This window comes from Neopelma chrysocephalum, unplaced genomic scaffold, assembly GCF_003984885.1.
Source record: "Neopelma chrysocephalum unplaced genomic scaffold, ASM398488v2 Primary Assembly neopelma1_24, whole genome shotgun sequence".
NCBI lineage: Eukaryota > Metazoa > Chordata > Aves > Passeriformes > Pipridae > Neopelma > Neopelma chrysocephalum.
The window spans coordinates 25,511,355-25,535,301 of record NW_020897693.1 but is presented as its reverse complement, the minus strand read 5'-3'; the positions used below and the strand labels follow the sequence as shown (position 1 = coordinate 25,535,301).

Here is a 23,947-nt window from a genome sequence, read left to right as displayed (position 1 = left end):
AAAGGAAGTAGGAGAGCTGTGCCTCAAGACTGGAGAAGAAAGGGGTGAGAATTCAGGCTGGATTTAGGTGCGTAGGTTTAGTTGCCTTGCCATTATCCCACAAAAGTGAGAAATTTTTACCGCAGACCTGCAGATGCTGAATTACTGATAGAACTCCACATGTATGGCTGTTTAGACATCTCCTGTGAATAATACCTTGCAATTAATAAGGAACTCACAAAATGAGAGATCTATGTACCATTTGTGTGCTATGTATAGTATATTATACTCCTATCGTATAACTGTTCAATGGAGCATTGCCCTTTAATTTGTCTCCTGGAGATGCATCGTCTGTCTGTGTCAAAATGCTTACATGAGTGTAATCTAGAAGCTGGTTTTCTTCTGAATGTCAGTAAACTGGAATCCAGTGTTTAAAGCTTGAAATTCATGGATTTTGTATTTCCTTGCATTCTCAACAAATACTGAATAACTTTCCGTAAATAGTGATCTTTATTAAAGATGAATAGCTGCAAAACTTGTAGGGTTTTTACATTTTGTGGGTTTTTTCTTCTTCCTCTTTTGTAGAGGGGAGATTTGTATTTCCTCTCCCTTATGTGCTTGGCATAATAATGAAAGCGCACAAACTGGGGAAAAAAAGTGGTAACAAGCAACAGTGGTTCATGATGCCAGTAGTACTGCAATTTGGAAAATGTGTTGTACCAGTAAATTGAGGAGTCTCAATTTAAATTTAAAGAGTTTCCCTTACAAGGAGTCAGTTAACAGTATAGTCACTTCTGTAGTTTTTGTTATTCTTTAATATGAATAAATGGTTTGTAGCAGAAAAGGTTCAGTTGCCAAGTGAATTTTTCTAGGTTGTTTTTAAAGGCTACTTTTCTATTTTAAAGCTTTTTTCTGGGTGATATTTCCTTGAATATTGATGACTGTGCATCAATGAAGATGAAGTGATGAATCACTTCAGGCAAATCACATTTGTTTGGTATATATTAAACTTCCAAATGGAAGCTGCTATAATTCTTTTTCAGTGAAGAGATCTAGACTGAGTATGCTTAACCCTTCCTGAGTCTTATTGCAGTTTGTATTCAGGCTTCTAAATTCATATAGTGGGACTACAGTCTTTAGTGTTAATTTTTTGTAAAATTATTGGTTTATGTGTATGAAAGTTTGGCCAGATATGCTGTATCAATGTTTTAAGCAGCAAGATAGTACATGTTTCTTTTGTCTCTGTACTGAAAATATTAGCTTTTACATGGATTAATGATAGGAAAATTTAAAGCTACATGTGGGTTATATGTGCTTATAATTGATTCACATCTTGTGATGTGGTTTTGGTTGTATTTCTTGAAAATTGTAGTTTCTCTCACCACATTGTGAGACAAACTTTTTGCAGTGTTCAAGATACCTGTTTTTTTTGTGCTACCAGAGTTAATCCCCTTGCATCTTCTGGAATCAAGAGTGCTTTTCCTTTGTGTATTCAGTAATTACATAAGGAAATTCAGTTTGTTTTGTTAGCCTATAAACTGGGCTTTACTAAATACAAAGAGCTCCAAAACCTCTCACAGTAAGAATTCCGAGAAAGAAAATGTACATTTCTTAGGAGGAAAACTATTCGTAACTTTTTCACATGGTTTGTCTTCATAATTCCACACATATGAAGCCAAAAAAAGAGGAAAATTTAAGACCTAAGTTATGTTGATACTGCAGAAAAAGGTCAATCGTGCCAAACTTTGTGACTTAAATTCTGAGGGTTTGTATTGTTAATTGTGTCTTAATCTCAAAATACATATATAATGTAGATAAGCAGGCAAGCTCCAACTGGCCTGTAACGTGGCTGACCCCTTCTTTTTCTGATCCATACAGACTTACGTGAATGAGTTTGGCTGCAGCAGCTGCTGATAGTGAAGCAAACACTCATACATGTGTTCAGTCACTGCTCTGGAACTTGTGCTGAAGTATCATATCTGCAGAACCACTTTGAGCAGTTACAGAATGGCCTCGTGACAAAATCAGTAATTTACTGATTAAGGTTGTATAATTGTTCTGGATCAAAGTTACCCTTTCTTCTGGATTCACATGAGCTTTCCCAGTGTTGATCACTGCAAAGCTGCAGAAGCAGTGGAGAAGGTGCATGGTAGGAATAAATTATCAGGACAAGAGAAGGATGGAGGGTGATTCTGGCGACAATGCCAGATTAAAGTGCTTATAACAGTAATTGTAGTGCAGGTATGCAAGTTGCCTTGGATTTGTTAGTAGAAGATAGTGTAGAACTGTCAGTAGTTTTGTATTCTGTCTCCAGTCTGTGTTAAAGGACCTCCTGAGATCAGGCTGCAGAGAGCAGTTACAGGAAAGATTAAAAGAAATCTGATTGCTGTGTGTTTTCAGCTTTCTCTGCTTACTCACTGTGGAAATGCTTCTTAGAACCTTTCTTTCCACTCCTTGATGCTTAGCAGTTTTCCACCTGTGTTATTTAAAACTGTTAATATGATATTGATTGTAATACAGTAACTTGTATTTGCTGGACATTACTTAATCAGTTAAAAATGAGAAAATTCTATTTTTTATTTTATTTATTTTTATTTAGAACCAGGGTAACAGATTTTTTTCTAGTTTAAATTTAGCTACAGGATTTTATGCTGCCCTTTTAATTCAGGAAAAAAAATCAGTGTATTATAGAAAGCCATAGCATAAGAATTGCATGTTAAACAGTGACATGCATTGTGATTATGAATCTCATTGATGAAGGGCACCCAGTTTTTTCTCATGTGTCTGCTACTTGTTTGGGAAAAGGAGATGCTGCTTCTTCTTGCTTTCCTATTCCTTCTGCATCCCTTGTTTTATTTTATTGGGTTTTTTTCCTTATCTTTTTCTTCCTTTATCTTTTTTTCCCCCCTGATGATATTTACTTGGTAGGGAAGAATTTATGCAAGCCATATTTCCCCCCCCCCAGTCTTTTCATGTCACTGACTTTTGAAACATCTATTACTTCACTTTTGTTACTTGAGTTCTGGCATTTTTAGCTCCCTCTTCTTCCCCTTACATAATTCTTAGGCAATCTCTTCTTTTTTGTGCTTCCTAAAGAAACAACTGTCAGCTGCTTTTTGGTTTGGGTTTGTGGGGTTTTTTGTTGTTTGTTTTGGTTTGGTTCTTATAATTGGCTTTTTATGTGGAATAGTCAATATCACTTTTTTAACTTAGTCTTTTATGAAACTGCCTCAGCTAGATGGTTGTGTTGAGTACTGGTCACACGACGCTTCCCAGTCAACACAAGGGTTAAGAAAACAAGGGTGAGCTAAAATTGCAGAGTGACAGTACTAGAATTCTTTAACTCAAATAGTCACTTCTATTATTATGGTTATTAAGAACTAAAAAAGTCTTCTGTCCATTCCTCACAGTATTATTAAAATCACAGGCAAATGAATTCTGTCTCGGAATTACTCCATGATTAGAGAATGCTTTTTCTTCTCTCCCAACACAACTTTTTGATATTTGAATGACCAAATTAAAGAAGTAGAGCCCTCAAAAACACTATTGTATTTCCTATATGTAAAGCTCATATGTGATGAATGCATTCCCAATGTTGGGTTTTGAACAAAGTCTATAGAATTCTGTGAGATGGACTTCTATGATACAGCTGGTACTTGAGACTTAAATTCCTAAATAGTGAAAAATTTGGCTGAAAAATTAGAGATTGTCTGTTAGCACCACTGAAGCCGTTACTTGTAATATGCTCTTGGTCTTTTGACCTTGCTTTTCAGGATGTATAATAAAATGCTGATTGCTTTTCTTCAGCTAATAAAACAGTTAACGACTTCTCCTCGCTTATTTGGATTACTCGAACAGTATCCTTGCAGATAAGAGTACTCAAAATTCATTGCTATTTATGAAAAGGGAAAATTATTTGTAGTTCTCACTGTTTTAATAGTAGACCCTGTGCTTGGAATATGAATAGAGAAGATCCTTCTGTTGCTGGAATAAGAGCAAAAGTGTATAACAAAACACAAAGTACAAACGAAACAGCCTAATTAAGTTTCTTAAGTTTGACCTTCTCCATCTACACCTGTTTGTTCATTCTACCAGTTTAATTTCTCCTTATATTTGTTGAATATGTAATGGCCTCCTCTGTCTCTGTAAGGAGAGATATTTATTTTTCTGGTTCTGTTTCTTCAGTTATGCAGTCAGGATTCATTTCCAGTGCTGTTAAATACAAGAACACAAACATTTCTGGAGTGGCTTAATATATATCACATCAACTTAGTAAGATTTTTCAATTTCGTACTTTAGTCTAGGTATTTTATTATGTCCTATTTTGTATAATAGAAATGGCAAATAGCCATTTGAAACATTTTTACGGTGGATAGCATTCATTTTTTATTCAGTAAAGCTGTGCAACATAGATGTCAGAGCTGCACTAGAAAAAAAAAATCTGTAGACTTGTTCCTTCATGACATTTTTGTCTCATAGGTTGACTGAAGCTAAAAGACCTTTCTTTCACTCTGACTTGGATTCTACTGTCTAAAAACTGTTTTGAGCTTGCATCATGTTTGACTTGGATTCTTGGATATTTGGAGCAGTTCGACTTAGCTGTCTCCAATCACCCTTTTCAGAACTTCCTTATTGTGGTGAAGTTCCATCCTGAACCCATAATTTATCACAGAATCATGGAATTATTTGCATTAGAAGGGATCTCAGAGATCATCTAGTTCCAGCCCCCTGCCATGGGCAGAGACGTCTTCCACTAGACCAGGGCTCAAAGCCCCATCCAAGCTGGCCTTGAACACTTCCAGAGATGGACCATTCACCACTTTTCTGGGCAACCTGTTCCAGCGCCTCTCCACCCTCCTAGTAAAGAATTTCTCCCTAATGTCTAACCTAAACCTGCCCTCCATCAGTTTAAGGCTGTTACTCTTCTGATGGTATTAATGGTTTTAAAAGTCCAAACAGGAAACAAGGAGACATAATTATAACACTGAATTATCTCATTATCTCCATGTTGTAACCCTTTGTTTAAGATTGTGTTGTTGAGAAAACAAGGAAGCTGTATCTGGTGGATCCCTTTTCAGTTGCTGAGTAGAGTGAGAGGTTCAGTGATTATTGTATGAGTTCTCATGACTAGCTATCATTTATAAAGTGTGAATGAGTTCTTATTTTGGTCTATTGCATATTTGGTGGGGAGGGGGAATGCATGTGTACTTTTAATTCTTTTTCTTTGCAACTGGTTACAATTTTCTAAACTTCTCTTCTGGAATAGCAGCAAATAATAGAACTTACATAATCCTCATTTTGAACTGAGAGGCCTTTTAGTGTGCTACTTCGCTCTGTGTTATGTTCATGCGTGACCCGTGTATTAAATACATGCAATTTTTTGCAGAAATGTGTGAAAAGTATTACAGTAGTAGTAGTTGCTGTGGGGAATGTAGTAAACAAAGGCTTAGCTCTACCGTTTTTGAATACACTATTAGTATCCATATGCTCTGACTCTAGGCCTTGTGAATCACCTGTTTCTATGCTTAAGACTGCTCGTTAGGCTGCTAATTATTACTGAGATTATCAAACGTAGATCATACAATTATATACTGGCTATATAAGTCACATTTTTCATGCTGACATATGGCAAATATGAAAAGCCTACTATCAAAACATTTTGTATAATCTTATTAATCCTTTATTTCTTCTCGTTTGATGGGTTATTGTAATAGAAATCTTTGCATTTGTTTTTCACTTCTCTGTTTCAGTTTATTTCCTCTTTCCCAAATATTCATAGTTTGTTAAAATGCAGAAAAGACTGACTCAAACCACAAAGTGTGGCGCTGCATAGCAAGGGAACAGTAGCTTCCTTTTGGTCAGTGAAGATACACCTTTAGAGCTTATTTTTCTTAAGGATCGTTCAGACTTCCTTTGCTGCTCTGATTTTGGTGTTATTTGTTAAGCATTTTGCAGTTTCACTTGTAGTCTTTTTGTTTTGTTAGTGCATGATTTGTCTGTTTGTGCATTCGAAACATCCTTTTGGATGTTTACTGTTTTCTTACTGCGTAAAAAGGAGGAATTTGGCACTAGGATTTTCTTAGAATATAATTTACTTTAAAATGCTTTCATATTGGCTAGTTAAAGTCCTTAAAAAACTAGGTCAGTGTAACTGTTGAGACAAGCTTCAGATTTAACAATATCAATGGATGATACTACAGTTTCAATTCACATAGTTTTAAAATACATGAATGTTGTTTGTATACAACATTCATTAGCAATCTCACAGCTCAGCAAGGCTGTTAAAGGAAGATTATTTTTATAAGTGTGGATATGCTTTATTTGGTTCCAGATTCTGTTCCTTTTCTGTGCAGGCTGAGTGAGAAATGCATGCCAGGAATGATCTGGACCTTTCATAAATTTCTTTTAATGTGCTAAGAATAAATTTAAATTTTGTGCTTTCCTGCCTAATATCAAGTGTTGTTTTAGGTGAGTAAGCTCAATGGGCCTGGTGATTTTTTTTCTTCCATAATGTATTGCCAAAATATTAAGAGTATGTAGCAGCTACCACCTAAGCTCTGTATACCAACATGAACTCGGGTCTTTATTGAATTATGCTTGTTACAGATGGTCCCTGTCGCAAAGAGTGTATCGTCCAGGATAAACTGACAAATTCAGACATAGTAAATAAAAAAATCTGTGACAATGTTTTCTGGTGTGTTAGATAAAGTATAACAAGTTTGTCCTTTATTTTTGCTAAATAAATTCTTAGGTGTGTTAGGAAGAAAATAATAGCTTTCTGGACATTAGTGAGGTACTATTCCTAAATACAACAAGCAGTGAAATGAAATGTACACAGATGCTTGTTTGAAAATAAAATATTCAGTACAGCCTGTCGTACTTTAGGGTAGCTAAGGAATGTGTTAGTTACCTTCATCTTATCTTAGTGGTCAAGAACTTTATTACAAAATGACTTGTTGATTAATGTGTTCACATCTCCTGTTAATGGGGTCTCCAGTGCTGCCATCTGTAATCTCAATGACTAGATGACCAATGGCTTTGATTATGAGGGTAATCTAATTGTACTTGCATACTTGATACTTGGACTTTGTGAGCATGTAAGGCTGGAGGAAAATGTCTCTTGAGAGAAGAGAGAATTCTGACCTATTCAGATACAACTATTACCTGAAAAACTTTCCATAATTTATGTTATTCTAAACTGTAGTAATCACTGCTGTTCCCAGGAAAATAAAAAGCACAACTGAATCTGTAAGCTTCGTTTAAAAAAAAATTCTTTCTAAGCTGGATGGATTTTGTCTGACGACATTTACTGGAAGTGTCAAGTTGTCTTAGTTTCAGTGGAATCTGCCTTAGGCTGCAGACTTGTGCTTGTCTTCAGTTTGCTGAAGAGCTGGAGAAGATGAAAAGCTCATCTTCCATGGATTCTTTAGACATTCCTTTGTTTTTGCAAGGTGGGAAAGAAATGTTAACTTATCTAAAAAAAAAAAAAATCCTAAGCCTTTTAACCTCTTTCTCTTGTTTTATTTGTGGGCTCTTTCATCTTTATCTATGTGTTTCCATGGTAAGCAAATCAAAATTAATACATGGCATCAGTACCCAAGAGCTTGGTAAGAAAGTAATGGCTGCCAGCTTTTAAAAGAGACAAAATCGGGTTTTCTGGAGGAAGCCAATTAAACTTGGGGGGCACGGGAATACCAGGATCTGAACACTCAAATTATGTATAAATTATCTGTCTAAAATTGGATGGAATTTAATCCAGGAGTCTTTCATATCAGCAGTCCTCTGTTGTAAAGCAAGCAGCTGTGGGAAGTATGCTGTTTACGTAGTTCTGCTATACATGTCCAAAACCTGTAGACCAATCTTTAAATGTTACTTTGATTCTTTTTAACTTCTGTGGGGAAGGGTAGAAAGAAAAATAAGTTTGTTTGGGTTTTTTATTTGATTTTGTATTTTATATCAGATGCCATTTTCTAAGTAATATGCCTTGACCAGATGGTGTCACAGAATCCATTCTATTAGGAAAACTGCAGTTTCTTTAAAAGAGATGGAATCCAAATATGCGTTGTCATCTTTAGTCTGCTAAAATATTACTTCATTTAACACGCACTCATTGATAACATACAGAACTAATAGAAACTAGCTACAATTATTAAACAAGAGAAGATGCTGGGGAGCAGAGCTAAAATGTTGTTCGCCTACTTTGTATGTAATTTTGATGGTTTTCAAATCTTCTTAACAGCTTCTCCATTCTTCATGTGCTCTTGTGCTTTGCAAAAGTGCTTACAGCAGTAGCCATTCTTCCTTGCAGCACTGATTACTTTACATGGTCACAAATCTTAAATTGTCTGTATTAAAATAGGAGCATTAGAACTCCATTCCTATTTTTTAATTTATTTTTTTTTTATTTTGATGTTGTGTCCAAGAGAATACATCATGAGAGCGATGTACTGTTTTGACAGTTTCCTGTTCTGGACACTTGTTCATTTGTATCTCATTTTCCCTTTTGAATTGTAGGTGCACTGTCAAATCCCTTATTTAATATGCCTCTTCTGCTAAATAATAATTGTAATCATGTATTTCAGGATACCAGTTATCCCCTCCTTATGTAATACAGTTTCCCATGTAGCTTTTCCCTTTTATGATTTTGGTTTCAAGCCATTTTGCTTGGTAGTCAGGTTTCTGTAAGATTTTTTTGTTGTTATTTTGGTTTTGGGGTGTTTTTTTTTGTTTGAGCAGTAGTGCTTCATTCAGGTTTTTTGGCAAAATCCAAAGCTCTTCAGTAAATCAGTATAGGTACCAATATCCTAAATGTAACAGCACTTGTATGTAATTCTCCCTGGAAGTACATGCCTTTCCTTGCTAAACTCCTCACAGAAATAAACTTCCTAGGAATAGTAGCCATGTATGGTTGCTGTTTACTCTGAAGAATACCTTTTGCCTCTTTTTTTAAAGGAGAAAATCTGCCAAGTTTTGAGTTCTACCAGTGTAAGAGTTTGGTATATACTCTGATTTGCTGGTATAATTTTGAGAGGAGAAAGGTAATAGTCGTGTTAGGCAGAGCCTCATGTAGCTGCTATTAGAGCAAATCCTCTTTGTTAAAAAATATGTGCTGTCATATGTTTTCTTGATATAAAATATGTCTTCTTTAGTACTTGTGTTATATTTGCATCTCTTTTGTTTTAGCCAAGTCATTAATGTTTTGTGCTGGTGGCACTCATTCTCTAAACCTTTAGTAACAAGGGGTTTATAACATCAGCGGTGCACTGATACACTCGTGATACTGACATTATTTTGTTTTTCTAAATTGAGTCAATACTCAAAAAAGGCTATCTGCAAGTAAAACAGACTTTAGCTAAATGGTCTGGTATTATGTACTCCTGAGCACTTCTCTAGCTGAGAATCATAAAATCTTCTGCTAAGCTTTTTGGATAATAAGAACCATAAAAAGCCAAGTGTGATTCATGTATGTTCTTTGGGTAAGGCTACAAACACAGAAGTATATTGCACCAGAAGTTGGAAGGGTTAAAGTACGTGTGTAAAGTGCCAGTCAAAGGTAAAGAACCTTGATCCATGACCGTTTCACATTTGCAGATCAGCCTGGAGCTGTTACTTGCATGCCAGCAAAGATAGCGTAATCTCAGCAGAGTGTGTCACGATTTTTCAGAACACCTTTTTTTTTTCCCCTTGTCAGAAGTGTTTAAATAGCAGTTGTGCACAGTGACAACTCTTGCTTCGAAGTATCATGAATTCTCATAAATTAACCCATATTGGTTATATTTATGAAATTGTATTTTATTGAAATTGCTGTGCTTTAAAATATGATATTAAATTAAAAAAAAAAGGAATGATTGAGCTTGGAAGGCACCTCTTGAATTCTTCTTGTTCACACCTGCTGCTCAAGGAAGGGCCTCCTAAAGCAGGTTACGCAGGACTGCGTCCAGATATCTTTTGAAACTCTCCAAGTATGGAGACACCACAACTTCTCTGGACAACCTGTGCCAGTGCTCAGTGAAAAAGTGGTTGCTGATGTTCAGATGGAACCTCCTGTGTTTCAGTTTGTGCCTGTTGCCTCTGGTCCTCTGACTGGGCACCTCTGAAAAGAGCCTGTTTCCATCCTCTTTGCACCCTTCCTTCAGATATTTGTATACACTGATAAGATACCCACGAGTCTTTTCTTCTTGAGGCTGAGCAGCCCCAGCTCCCTCAGCCTTCCCTCATATGACAGATGCTTCAGTCCCTTAATCATTTTTGTTGCACTCTGCTGGACCCCCTCCAGGAGCTCCATGTTTTTCATTATTTGGGAGCCCAACACTGGACACAGCTCTCCAGATCTGGCCTCACTAGGGCTGGGAAGAGGGGCGGGATCACTTCCTGAGACCTGCTGGCAACACTTCTAATGCAGCTGGGATATTGTTGGCCTCCTTTGTCCCCAGGGCATGTTTTTGGCTTATGTTCAGCTTGGTATCCATATGAAATTTGAGGTCCTTTTCTGCAAATCTGCTTTCCAGCTTTGAAAGAAACCGTAATTCTAAATATTTTTACCAAATCTAAGAGGGTCATTTTCTCCTATGGTTCAATTTAGAATTCCACTTGCACATCCAAGTTTCTTGATGGTAATGGTAGGAGCTTTATAGTACTAAAAAAAAAATAATTTGCAGCTGATGACAGGCAAGGACTGGATTTTCATTTATAAGATATATGCAATATACAATATTATACACATATTATCTATGTGCCTGCTATCTTCAAATTGCCTTATTTAAGTTTTAATAGGTTTAGCATTCAAATGTATGCTGTACTGTTCAGTAGGTCTTAACTACTAGGGGGAAAACCACTGTAGATAACCTTTTTTTTTTTCTTTTTCTCCTTTATCTCGATTTATAACTTCCTGTAACCATAGAAGGATACTGTACTCTTACCTCCTTACCTGAGGCATTCGGACATGAGAGAGAAGATCTGTTTCCTTTATTGTTAGGAACTGATCTTGGATGATATTCTTGTCTCTTCACTGGTGCTCAACACTGACTTTTGGGAAGCAGCATGCTCCTATGGCCAGAATACCATTTCCTGTAGACCTTGCTCTGCCTCAAGAGCAAGTGGCCACAAGCAAAATCAGGGAGTCTCAGGAAAAGTTGGCTGCAGTACACTAGGTTTGGGCCTGCTGTTGCAGTGCTGCTCTTCATGCTCTGTCTCCCATACTTGTGGTAGCTCTGGTAAAAGGCTTCATAAGAGCAATGCTCAACTGATTACCCTGTTTTTTTTGGTTTTTCTTTTGTTCAGGTATTCCTGATAGAGCTACTAAACATGCAGGAGGAGGTAAAAACATTAGACTGTGTTAGCAAAACACTGGAGCCTTGTCTGCCCTTTTTCCCACAGCTAAGCTAGACCAGCAGTTTAGCAATTTGTCCTGAAGTTCCCAGGAGTAGGTGGGGTTATAGTACTTACAGATAAAAGACATCTGAATGATTTTGGTGACACCAGTAGTGAGACAGGCAGATGCTGTTTTGTTTACAGAGGATTTTGGAAATGGAAAGCATTTGTAAGTCCTGCCACTGCATTGTGGCTAATTGCAAACCAGCTTGTATTGTCACTAAAAATAGCATTTGTTACCAATTGTGAGTTCTGTTCAAATATAAAAAATAATATTAAAAAACAGCCACCAAAAGAAACAAAAAAACTAAAAAATCTCTTTGTAGTCTTTGGCATTGTTGCAAGTAAAGTAATGAATTTGTCTATTTAATTTACAGGGAGGTAAACTATTTCAAATAAAAAAAAAACTATTTCAATTTAAGAGGTTATTCATTAAATATTACCTGTTGGGGAATTTTATTTTGGCTCTTGCACTAATGCAGTGGATTTGATACCCATTTCCAAAATATTTGAAAGCATGAATGTTTAAAACCACTTGGAATATATGGGAAGCAAAACACAAGATTGTTAATTAGACTAGACATCTCAGTATAGGGAAGGGGGAAAACCCCACCACTGACAGGGTATGATAAAGAAACATCCATATTTGCATCTTCTTAGCAATTCTTGGAAAGAAAATTAATGCGGTGTGTAAACTTTCATTTTAGGAAAAAATTATTATGTTATAGTTTAAGTTTTCTTATGTAACCTAAGGGAAGTTCTGTGATATCCCTAAATGATGTTTAACTGAACTCTTGCTGCAGTCTGTTGATATACAAAAGAAAGCTCTAATATTCAGATTTACAACCAAATTTATAGAAGTAATAACTTCAGAGCTAAATTTGTGTTTCACTTAAATGGACAATAGCAAAAACAGGCTTAACCAGTTGGTGCATCCTGTTTCTTACTTTTTCAGAGAAAAGTCCCGGTGTCCTCAGTTTCTGTCAGAAGAAGCTGTTCTGAGAGAAATGAAATGAAAGACTTACCTATGTCTGAAGTGTACAACTACAATTTGAACCTATATTGGAGTGAATAGGGTGATAGATACCAATGAATGAATGATTCAACTTTCAGTAATAGTATTAAGATGTAGCCATTTTTGTTTGCAGATATTAGAATTGTGATAGATGCATACAAAGAAGGATTGGATTTTTCTTCATTATATTTGTCTGCTGCGTTTGAGTACTTACTTCAGTAAGTTGGTACAGAAATGGTGAGAAACATTGACCAAACTGTCATTTTAACTATGATTTTTAGAGACAGGAGGGGGCTGGGATTTGCTTGGAGGCGGCAAACAAAAATCTATTAACAAATTCAGCTGCCTGTAAGCTAAAGATTTATAGTCTTGTTTTATTTTCTGTTTTGCAAACCATTATGTATTTAAGCTTTAGATGCTTGCAGCAGAATTCCTTTTTATATATATATATATTTATACGCACACAAATGAATCATATGTGCGAATCATATGTGTGTGTGAGAATGTAATATATTAATTACGCAAAAAAGCCTACCTTTGTTATTTTAGTATGGTTGGGCAAAAAAAATAAAGCAGTGATCTTTTAAAAGTACAGTAGCTTGGTGAATGGTTTTATCACAAGTAATTTTGTACAGAAGGAACAACTTTGTCCTCTTCTAATATTTCCTTTTCAGCCCTTAAATTTGACATCACTAATGCCAATTGGCATAAGTACTTAAACCCTCAATCCAGAATATGTTGCAAAAGATAACATGAATCATATTTAAGGTGTTTGAATAGTCATTCATCAACTGTTACATTCATGCAGTGAACCATACTTCGAATATAGGATCTTATCCTTGGTAAACCATGCGGTTTTCCAACTGATATACTGGCAAATTCATAATCAAAATTAAAACTTGTCATTTAATTTAAAAGGAATAAATAAAAGGAGAGAGAGAGAGAGATCACCAAAACCTCTTTTTCCTTTCTGAAAAAGCAATTTGGCTCCTAAGTAATGACATGATAATCATTTGTGTATTTTATAAAAATGCTAAATGATGGGAAAAAGCTGTTCAGTTGTGAAATGCTTTCACTACAGGAGAGAACCAGCTAGTAGATACTGCAAATAGTGATTTTAAGTAGCTGTAACTGGTTCTGTTGTTGAACCCCACAATGTATGTGTCCCGACCTACCCTTGCAAAGGACAGGTTATGTGTGTGGGGAGGAGGGATGGATGAAGGGAGGCAGGGTTTTCTGGCTAGAAACCTGTTCGTGTTTAGATTTCAGTGACAGAAGGCCTGACCTCTTTCTGCTTTCTTGTTCTCTTTTCTATGCAATTTCATGGTGACTGACTGGCTTCATGATTAGTCTAAAATAAATCAGGAGTTGATTCTTACTCTCTTCCCGACCCTCTAGCTAGATTACTGACTGTAAAATTTTTAGAAGAATATCGGTTTTGACTTGGGAACTATATTCTCTGGTTAAGTTTCTTTACAAGAAATTACATGTAAGCTCCATAAAGTCCTAATGAAGTCATAAAAGCACAGAGGAACATTTTTTAGAGTGTGGTCTATGGGTTTCTTCTAGGATGACAGCTGTGAAAAGACAGTGTTAATTATTGTGACCTTGGTTATGGGTTTGTTGTTTTTGTTTAGTTTTTAACTAGACTTTGCTGGTTTCTGTTTTTGAAAAACTAATTTCTTCTTTTGCATCTCTTTCAGTAATAGTTATGCACGAGTGCGAGCTGTGGTGATGACCCGGGATGACTCAAGTGGTGGATGGTTACCACTTGGAGGGGGTGGACTAAGCTGTGTCACAGTCTTCAAAGTCATTCCCCAGGAAGAGAATAGCTGTGCTGATTTTCTTATCCATGGAGAACGACTCAGGGATAAAACGGTAACAGTTTGCATCCATTTAATAATCATAGTTGTCAGGGGAGGTTTAGGGTAGATATTTGAAAAAGGTTCTTCACCCAATAGGGTGGTTGGGCACTGGAACAGGCTCCCCAGGGCAGTGGTCACAGCACCAAGCCTGACAGAGTTCAAAAAGCTTTTGGATGATACTCTCAGGCACATGGTGTGACTCCTGGGGATGGTCCTGTGCAGGGCTAAGGACTGGACATGGTCCCTTACAACTCAGCGTATTCTGTGATATTAAAACTACGTGGGACATAAGTATAGATGCTTGCTTATTGTTACCTGTAGACTAGAAAGTAAATTTATAGTCTCTGACTAATGCTGTTGCTGAGCTTTTTTGTGTCAATGATTGTATACCTAAAGAGCCAATTGTTTGTTTTAGGTGTAACACCATGCTTTTTCAGAATTAAGCACATTGATCTTTTAGAAACTTTACATATTTTTTTCATTGCAGATTTCCACTCATTTGGGGAAACATTTTGGTTTGTTTTTTTTTCCCAGTGGAGTGTTAAGTCTTGTTATCTTGTTTATATACCAATGATACTACATTTAATATGAGTGTTGGAAATGAGATAATTTGTTAAGAATATGAAATCAGAAGGAATTCCTCAGTAATGATTTGGCTAGTTGTGGAATTTGACTATGACAGAAAGTAGACATGAGAACAACTTTGTATTGTATTTGCTTAAGCAAACAGGTCTAAGAATTGCTCTGGTTTGATGAACACACAGACAGTATTCATTCCTCAGCTACTTAAAATAAAATCCCACTAATAAATGTGTCTTAAATAGCATCATGAATATCAGCTTCACAAAAGGAAAACTGGTGTAGGATCTCAGCCATTTCCACATGCAGACCTATGGAAGACAAAATGGGCTTACTAAGAATTGCTTGGTTACTTGTGTGCCAAATAGGTTTCTGAATGAGACTGTGTCTTATTGTAGAAACAAAGAGACATAGAGAAGGCACAAAAGCTCCATCTTAATGACTTTTATCAAGAACTAATTCTTCTCTGCCAATGGATTTTGACTCCTGTATTAGCTTAAAAGGTAGAATTACCTTACACTATACTGCTGATCCTTTCTCAAGCACACCAGTTTCTCTCTTGAAGCAGGACTGCTGAGTTTCCTGCCTTGACTGTGACTATTGTAGGAAGAGAGCATATAAATAGAAATTCTGCTGACTCAGTTGTTTCAGCGAGGCGTAGTGCTATTAGCAGAGTACCCTGTGTTCCCGCACAGCTATGTGCACCTGCAGTTCCTTCCTCACTTTGCAGTAGTTCCCCTTAGAACTTTTTTTTTAGCCTTATTGAGGCTGTTTTTTGAGAAGCTTAATTGCATTTAGAGATACTTGATAATTTTCTTTTAATTCTTAATACTTGGAACATTCACAGCTTGCCTTAAGAATTTGAGGGTAATAAAATGCTCGGAACTGAAGGCTGGTTTAATGTTTCGCCTGCATGCACATGAAAATGTCAAGCCATCAGTGTCCTGATCTGTTTGCACTCTCCTGTTTCCCCTGAGCAAGCCTTGTTTTGTTTCCACTTCTGGTAGAAGGTTTTAAATGTTTCTGCTCCTCTTCCTGTCCAAAATCAAGTTCATGTTAGTATGAATACATTTTCCAAAACTTTATTGTCTTGAACAGTTTGTTTTGGTTTGGGGTTTTTTTGTGTGTCTCATCCTGTGTCCATCTGTCCTCCCCCTGCTTGCCCCCAAATGTGACTACTGCTAGTCTGTCAGGGCAGACTGTGATCTTGCTGCAGTTTCAGGAAGTTGCTGTTGGAAATCAGCTCCTCAAAAACACAGGATAGAAGATAGAAGAAATGAAGCTAGGAAGAACATCTCTCCAGTGTATAGTGAGTAAAAAGCTAAGAGAACTAACAAATACAGATTTAGTGTGTGGGGAAGAATACTGGAGAGCAAGAGATTCTTTGATAACTGAGTAAAAGGACACTATGTGTACACATATTTCCACAGACATCAGATAATGTGCTTATAAGCAACAGCTAATGTGTAATGAATTAAAAGCAAAGTTGTATGTTATGCAACAAGACTTCTCTCAACATAAAAGAAACAAAATCCTACACCAAGATATGCAAGGTCATCGTTAGGTCGTGAGGCTTATTCAGAAGGGCGGTAGGTAGCGGGGACTGAAAGACAAATTCTGTTGGACAGGGATCCAGTCACTGATTCTAGAATTGTTCTGATCCTTATGCTTTCAGTATAGTTAATGGTTTTACATTTGTTCTTAGGATATTCCTGTGGAGTCACTGTAAAAGCACTTTTCCATAATAAAGCCAAACAATTGAGTTTTTAGTCCAAATAGAATTGACAGTTGGCTATAATATTTCATAATAATGATACATTTTATTTTTTATTTAAAAATAAAATAAAAATGGAAGTTGTTATTGTATTTGCTATGGATTAGAGACCAAATACTATGATCATCTTGAGATTTTGAGGAACTGTTATACTGAATTTGCTGTTACTGTGCTCCAATATCACTCTAATCTCATTTTAGAATGCCCTTGGTAAACCTGTATGCATGAATAATCTTTGAAATTATTCATACACTGTTTTGTTGGTTGCTCTGCCATTGTATTTGTGAAGAGAAAGTAACAATATTTTTTTTTAAACAACTTCATAAACCATTTTGAACACATCAGTTATTCAGACTTAGAACACTTAAACATTCAGGAATGTTTAGTCTATTGTAATAACTAGAAGTCATTACAGCTTAGTCACCTGGGCCATGGTTTTCAGTTCACTCACTTCTTTGCAAGGTACATACAACCGTTTCTGAAAATACTTCTGTGGATTATAAAAGAAAGTCATCTTTACAAATGAAGTTCCCCTCAAGTCACATTGTACACTGTTAAAATATCTTCCAAACTAGATTATATTTTGATTTCCTCTGGCCAGTAAGTCTTTTCTTTTGGGAACTGGAAAACCTAGAGTGTGGAACTTGGAGCACTTTTCTGGGACACAGGGAAGCATAGGTTTTGAAATACCTGAGATTAGAGAGCAAATGGAATTCAGACTTTTACCTAAGATACATGGGAATCATAATGCCAGTATAACTGTTCAACCTATGTGTCAGTAGAAAGGTGGAATTCATTCCAAAGCAACTTGAAATCCATAGGTGAGGTATTTGATGGACGTATTTTCCAGATACCTTTTGAATGCTTGTGCTGAAAAGGAATGAACTAGCTTTAGTTCCTGCTTCTCCAAGTGCTGATTCTGACACTACACTGCAGTTCCATTCCAATGTGCCAGATATTTCCATATATTTTATAGGCTATGCAGACATTTAATTAGGAGTGTAGATCTCCATCTGTAAGTTAGCTGTATAAATGAAATACTTCTGGACTGAACTTCAAAATATTGAAGTTCCTTGTTGGAGAGGGTTCTCATTGTTTCTTTATATACCTGAAGAGTTAGGTTGCTATGAGCCCTGTTGTGAACGAGCTTCAGACTACATGTAGAACATCCAAAATTTTTGTGCAGTACAGAGCTATTTAAAACATCTTGTGGCATTCACAAAAAGCATCCTAGTTATCTGGGAAGAAAATCAAAGTGGTGGCACCATTGCATTAATTAATGAGAAAGAATGTTCCCTGCTAGTTTGATCAGGTTGTTTAGATCTATGTTGGAATGTAAGGGTATTTCGTGAAGACTTTTTACATAATTACACATTTCCTACTTTATTGTACTCACCTTCCTAGATCTGGTTCCAGCCAGTCTGCTTGGAACAATTGCACTCCATCCCAACCTCGTCAGGTCTGCTGCTCTCACTTACTGTGTTTGAAGTGGCTCTCTTCTATCTTAATAGCACTAGTGTTAAACATACATTGGGCTCAAACTTACAGATTTTTAGGCTTCGGTGAATTTTACATTCTTGAATGAAAAGTCTAGTAGACTTCTATTTTCTACTCCAGTCCTTTGCCATGCAAGTTTTTACCAAAGGAGAAAAAAAAAAGTACTAGTATCTTTTGGATCATGAGTCAGGGATGACAAAGTTTAAAATCTTTCCTTTGAAGAACAAGTAGTTGTGTAAAGGCAGAGATACAAAGCTAAAACTAAATATAAATATCATTCTCTTCTAAAAATCTGCTGCTTAAAAACTTAATTGTTTATTTTTTAAATTACTTTTTAAATTGGCTTTAAAGTTTGAGAAAAGGTTGATTTTGATGGGCTGTAGTACAAACCTTAGATCATCTTGCTGTTTGACGTACAATTTTTGAGTTTTCTCTCAGCTGGGGCAGGTATGAAGTCTTGCTTATATGGATTCTTCTATCTGATAACATGTCAATTTTTATGTCAATTACAATTTTGGTGCAACAAATTTTTCCTTTTTCAGTGCCCTTTCACTTATATCTACTGTGTTAACATCATGCAGCTTTAGATGTGAAAAATCACTGTCATCCTGAGGTGTATTGAGGCACAGACTCAGGGGGGGTGAAGCTGAGACAAGTTTATTGGGGTCATAGCCCCTTTTATAAACCAACACCAACAGACAAACATACCTTATAAGGTTAAAAACTGATGGCAGCATCTGATTGGCTGCTAGCTGTCATGGAAGTTGAAACAGCAGTTTTTGGAGTTGCAGCTCACTCATGTAATGAGTTGCTCTGTTCTCTGCAAAGGTCTGGGTTTTTTCCAGGCCCTATTCCCCACAAATCCCTTTTTTTTAATTATTTTTTGAGAACACTTGTTTAATTGTAAACATTGTAAACATTTCAATACATCATCATGGCTAGGCTTCGCGAACGAAGATTTGGGAAGGGCTCTACCCACGTTTGTTACAAGTGCGCTGGTGGCTAAATAGGCCAATGCGAGATAGATAAGTCCGGTTGCAAAAGGCACAGTAGAAAGACTCCTTGGATGGTATCGGCAAGACACGATTCTTTCTGCGTTCTTTTCTCCTCGAGAGTGATCCTGCGTGCGTTCTCAAAAGAAGCAGCAGCATTATAGATAGTGTGTCTCCAGACCTCCTGATTGGAGGCCAGAGTATACCAGTGATAAAGATCAATATGGCCAAGGCTGAGATGTTGTTTTAGGGAGTCCTTGTATCTCCTCTTCGAGGCTCCTCTCTTGTGGTGGCCAGTGGCAAGTTCACCATAAAGCAGGATCTTAGGGAGGCGGTGGTCCTTCATCATTGAGACGTGTCCTGCCCAACGCAGCTGTGTTCTCAGCAACATGGCCTCAATACTTGTGAGTGCTGCTTGTTCTAGAACAGACGTGTTAGTCACATAATCTGACCAGTGGATGTTTAGGATTGTACGGAGGCAGTGTTGATGGAAGCGTTCTAGGAGACGCAGGTGGTGGCGGTAAATGACCCATGATTCGGATCCATATAAGAGAGTAAACAGCACAATGGCTCTGTAAACGCTGATCTTGGTGCTTTTCTTCAGGTGTTTATTTCGCCGGACTCTTTTATGGAGTTTTCCAAAAGCTCTATATGCCTTTGCTAATCTGTTGTCGACCTCTCTATCGATCTTACTGTCCAAGGAGATGATGCTACCTAGGTAATTAAACTACTGGACTGATTTGAGTTCTGATTCGTGAATGGTGATATGGGGATGACAGAAGACTTCCTGAGGTGCAGGTTGATAGAAAACTTCTGTTTTCTTTAAGCTGACTTCCAGCCCAAAAAGCTCAGCAGCCTCAGCAAAGCAGGATGTTAAAGGCTGCAGAGCTACTTCTGTGTGGGCGACGAGGGTGGCATTGTCAGCATAAAGCAGCTCCCAGACAAGATGATTTGGTATGGGCCTTCAGTCATCTTAGGTTGAAAAGGCTTCCATCAGTACGATATCGAATGTAGATTCCATCCTGATCATCAGGTCTGCCGTGGCCCTTTGGAGCACCATGCTGAAAAAGATTGTGAATAGGGTTGGTGCAAGAACGCAACCTTGTTTCACACCATTGGTTATTAGAAAGGGCTCAGAAAGTGCATCACCATAACTGACTTGGCCGCACTGATCCTCTTGAAGTAAGATGATCATTTTAAGGAACTCATGGGGACATCCTGAATGTTCCAAAATCTGCCACAGACCTTTTCTGCTCACAGTATTTAAAGCCTTGGTGAGATCAACAAAGGTTACTTAGAGACCTTTGTTCTGTTCCCTACACTTCTCTTGCAGTTGTCTGAGAACAAATGCCATGTCTGTGGTACTCCTGTTGGCTCTGAAACCATGGCTTTCAGGTAGAAGTTCTTCTGCTGTAGCGGGTATTAATCTGTTCAAAAGTATTCTTGCCAGGATTTTGCCAGCAATGGAGAGCAGAGTAATACCACAGTAATTTGAACAGTCTGATTTATCTCCTTTCTTCTTATACAAGGTGATGATGACTGCGACACGAAGGTCTGATGGTAGTTCGCCTAGTTCCCAACAGCACACCACAAACTCGTGAAATTTAGCATGGAGTGCTTGGCCCCCATGCTTCCAGACTTAAGGTGGAATTCCATCAACTCCAGCTGCCTTGCCAGTTTTCACCTGCTGTATGGCCTAAGACTTTCTCCCTAGTAGGGGCAATGTCCAATTCATTCTTCACCGGTTGCTGTGTAATGCACTGAATTGCTGAGTCTTGCACTACACGGCTAGTACTGAAAAGAGTCTGAAAGTGTTCAGACCAATGATTCAGAATGGAGATTTTATCTGTGCAAAGCACCTGACCATCTGCGCTGAGTAGAGGGCTTTGGACCTGATATATAGGCCCATATGCTGTTTTCAAGGCCTCATAGAATCCTCTGTAATCACCTGTATCTGCGCATAATTGAATTTTTCCTGCTAGATTGATCCACCACTTGTTCTGGATGTCACGAAGTTTCTGTTGGAGCTTGCTGCATGCAAGACGAAAGGCTGCTTTTCTTACATGGCAGGATGGCTGAGCAAGGTGTGCTCAGTGAGCAGTTCTTTTCTTCCTCAACAATTCCTGGATCTCTTGATTGTTTTCATCAAACCAGTCCTTGTTCTTCTTGAAGGAGAACCCTAAGGACTCTTCAGAGGACTGCAGGATGCTATTTTAGTATGTTGCCAAAGTGTTTCAGGAGAGGAATCTATGGAATGATCTTCGAGCCTAGTTTGAAGGTTTGCCTGAAATCTGTCTTTCACTGTACTCGACTGAAGATCGTTAACTTGGAGTCTCCTCCTTGGAATACCACCCCTTTTAGGTTTGAATTTAAGGTTGAAGTTAAGTTTACAGTGCACAAGTCGATGATCTGTTTGGCATTCTGCACTGGGCATCACGCGGGTATGATGAACATCGCGAACATCTCTCTGTCACACCAAGACATAATCAGTGAGGTGCCAATGCTTGGATCTAGGATGCATCCAGGTTGTCTTCAGACTATTTTTCTGCTGAAAGATAGTGTTGGTGATGGTGAGCTGCTGCTCTGCACAGAATTCTAGCAGAAGGCAACCATTATTGTTGCAGTTTCCAATGCCATGCTTGCCTAATACTCCTTTCCAGGCTTCAAAGTTCTTTCCTACTCTGGCGTTGAAGTCACCAAGGATAATGATCTTATCATCTGCGGGAACCTTTTGGGTAAGGCGGCGCAGGTTGGTATAAAATTTATCTTTTTTGGCAGGGTCAGCTTGGAGAGTTGGGACATATATACTAAAGAGGACAACAATGTTGCTTGTTGTGTAGTGGAAGGCGTAAGGAGATAATGCGATCAGAATGACCTGTTGAAAGATTTTCGAGTTTAGGGACAATAGAGTTTTTAATCATGAAGCCAACTCCTGAAAGATGCCTTTTGGTTCTGGATTTACCTGACCAAAAAAGTGTGTAACTGGCACCATGTTCTCTGAGGCTGCCTTCCTTGTGGAGACGAACTTCACTGAGAGCAGCTATGTCGATGTTGAGATGTGACAGTTCATGGGCAATTAGGGCAGAACGACGCTCAGGGCGTCCACTATTCGCAGAATCAAGCATGGTTCTGATGTTCCAGCATGCTAGTGTCAATTTGGGTACACCTTTGAAGGCAGGTGTATGCCTTTGTCTCTTAATCTTTGTTTGACCGCAATTAGAAGATGCTTGTTGGCTGCGGTTAACCAACCGGGTGAAGGGTGGAGATGAGCTTTGGTTAGGCCACCTTTTCTACGCCCCTCTCCAAGTGGAGCAAGAAGTGCTCTCCTTGAAAAAGGCTGCTTGGTCATTCAGGATGCTGCTGAAAGAGATTGTCGTGTCCGGGGTCAGTCTCAGATGACCAATGTCCCGAACCACTTGTATGCAGGGTTGGGTCTGCGGCTTCCAGTGGACCTTTCACCTGCCTTTTTGACCCTCACCTGTCACTACAGGGCTTTACAGATGTGGGTAAAGCCTTCGAGCCTGCGCAATGGATTTTTTAGGTGAGACACAGCATGCGCAGAACTGGACCCACCCTTTAATCCTAAGGTTCATCTGCCAGGGCCTAGCAAACTTGGACGGTGGCAGCGAGGTGCTCAGGATGTAGATTTAATTAGAGTATCCTTCTCTTATATGGATGGCCTTATAGGGTATTACGACCCGCCCCACAAAAAGGGGAGGGGGGTAACCCAGGTTCTTCTCAATAATTCCCTTGGGGTGGATTAGAGTGAAACGACACTGAATAATCAGTGTCTGAAAACATATATAGGTAAGGTTTATTTTAACAATTTTGTATCAACAGGTATGCTAGCATTTTGGGTGTTGTCATATAACAATGTGACATAGAGATAACCTTTGTGGGGGGAGAAAATGCATAGGGGAGAGTAAGACAGGATAAGAGTAGGAAAAAGAAAAGATGAGAGTGAAAAAAATATAGTATATAGTCACCGCCCACTGGATCCAGCGATGCAATTTGGTAATCCTGTTTTTTTCCAGGTCTGTTTTTTTCCAGGCCCTATTCCCCACATCATCCCATCAAATTTGTTATTTCCTTAAGTTGAAAACAATTAATGTTGGATAGGATGTTTGCTTGTTTTGTTAATGACATCTTGTCATATAAAATGTTGTGGGGGCTGGAGATGGGGGGGGGGTGGTACCAGTGTTGCTTTTGGGGTTGGAGGGAGTCAGTTTGGGGGTTTTCTGGTTTGGTTTGGGTATCTTTGGAAATCATAGCTTCTACTCAGTAAAATTTTAATCCAGTTATTTATCTCTAGTGGTAAAATTGTCACCAGGTATGAATTTTCAGGATAAAGTAATCTAGATTAATTCTTTTGGGACCAGATGTTCGTTGAGGTGCTGTAAAATCAGGCTTGCAGTACTTTTTGTTGATGTTTTGGATGAAAGTGCGCACAAAATATAGCATGAAAGTAGTTGGTGTTAATGTATTAGAGATCCCAAAAAAGAGCTCACAGACCTAGAAAAGGCACTGATACGAGCAATCTTCATTTTTAACTCCTCCTTTAAGGAAGAAGCAAGTTTAAGATCATCCAAAGGAACAAAGAACGATCATTTAACACACCTTAGAACTGCAGCATGACATTTTTCTTTCTGCAGCGCCTTTTCCTACACATCTACAGCAAATAGATTCTTTTTTGTTTTCTTATAGGCAGTTTTACCTACATATTGTTGACCATTTAGGGAATTCCAAGTGGAGTAACAAAAATTATTTTAATGCTGAAAGAGTTTATATGTTCAGAAAGACCGTCGTCCTTCTAGAGACAGGTAAAAGTCAGTAGTAGTCAATGATTACTGGTGTGGTCTAGGGAGAATAAATAATA

At 37.9% G+C, this 23,947-nt stretch overlaps 1 protein-coding gene and 1 long non-coding RNA gene across 3 annotated transcripts in view; one reads left to right on the top strand and one right to left on the bottom strand.

The window, feature by feature from the left end:
- Nucleotides 1-23,947, top strand: part of SPRED1 (sprouty related EVH1 domain containing 1) — a 64,407-nt gene that overhangs the window by 19,830 nt on the left and 20,630 nt on the right. Inside the window, exon 2 of the mRNA XM_027708989.1 lies at nucleotides 14,068-14,242. Coding sequence (XP_027564790.1) covers nucleotides 14,068-14,242 — 175 coding nt within the window. The remainder of the gene's footprint in view (nucleotides 1-14,067; nucleotides 14,243-23,947) is intronic.
- LOC113981582 lies at nucleotides 8,672-18,222 on the bottom strand. Of its 2 annotated transcripts, none has more exons than XR_003538464.1 (3): nucleotides 18,129-18,222; nucleotides 10,907-11,025; nucleotides 8,672-10,615 (listed from the first exon to the last, which is right to left on the bottom strand). It is a non-coding gene; the product is annotated as an uncharacterized LOC113981582 (long non-coding RNA). The 2 variants fall into 2 exon arrangements; XR_003538463.1 differs by having other exon boundaries at nucleotides 17,979-18,216.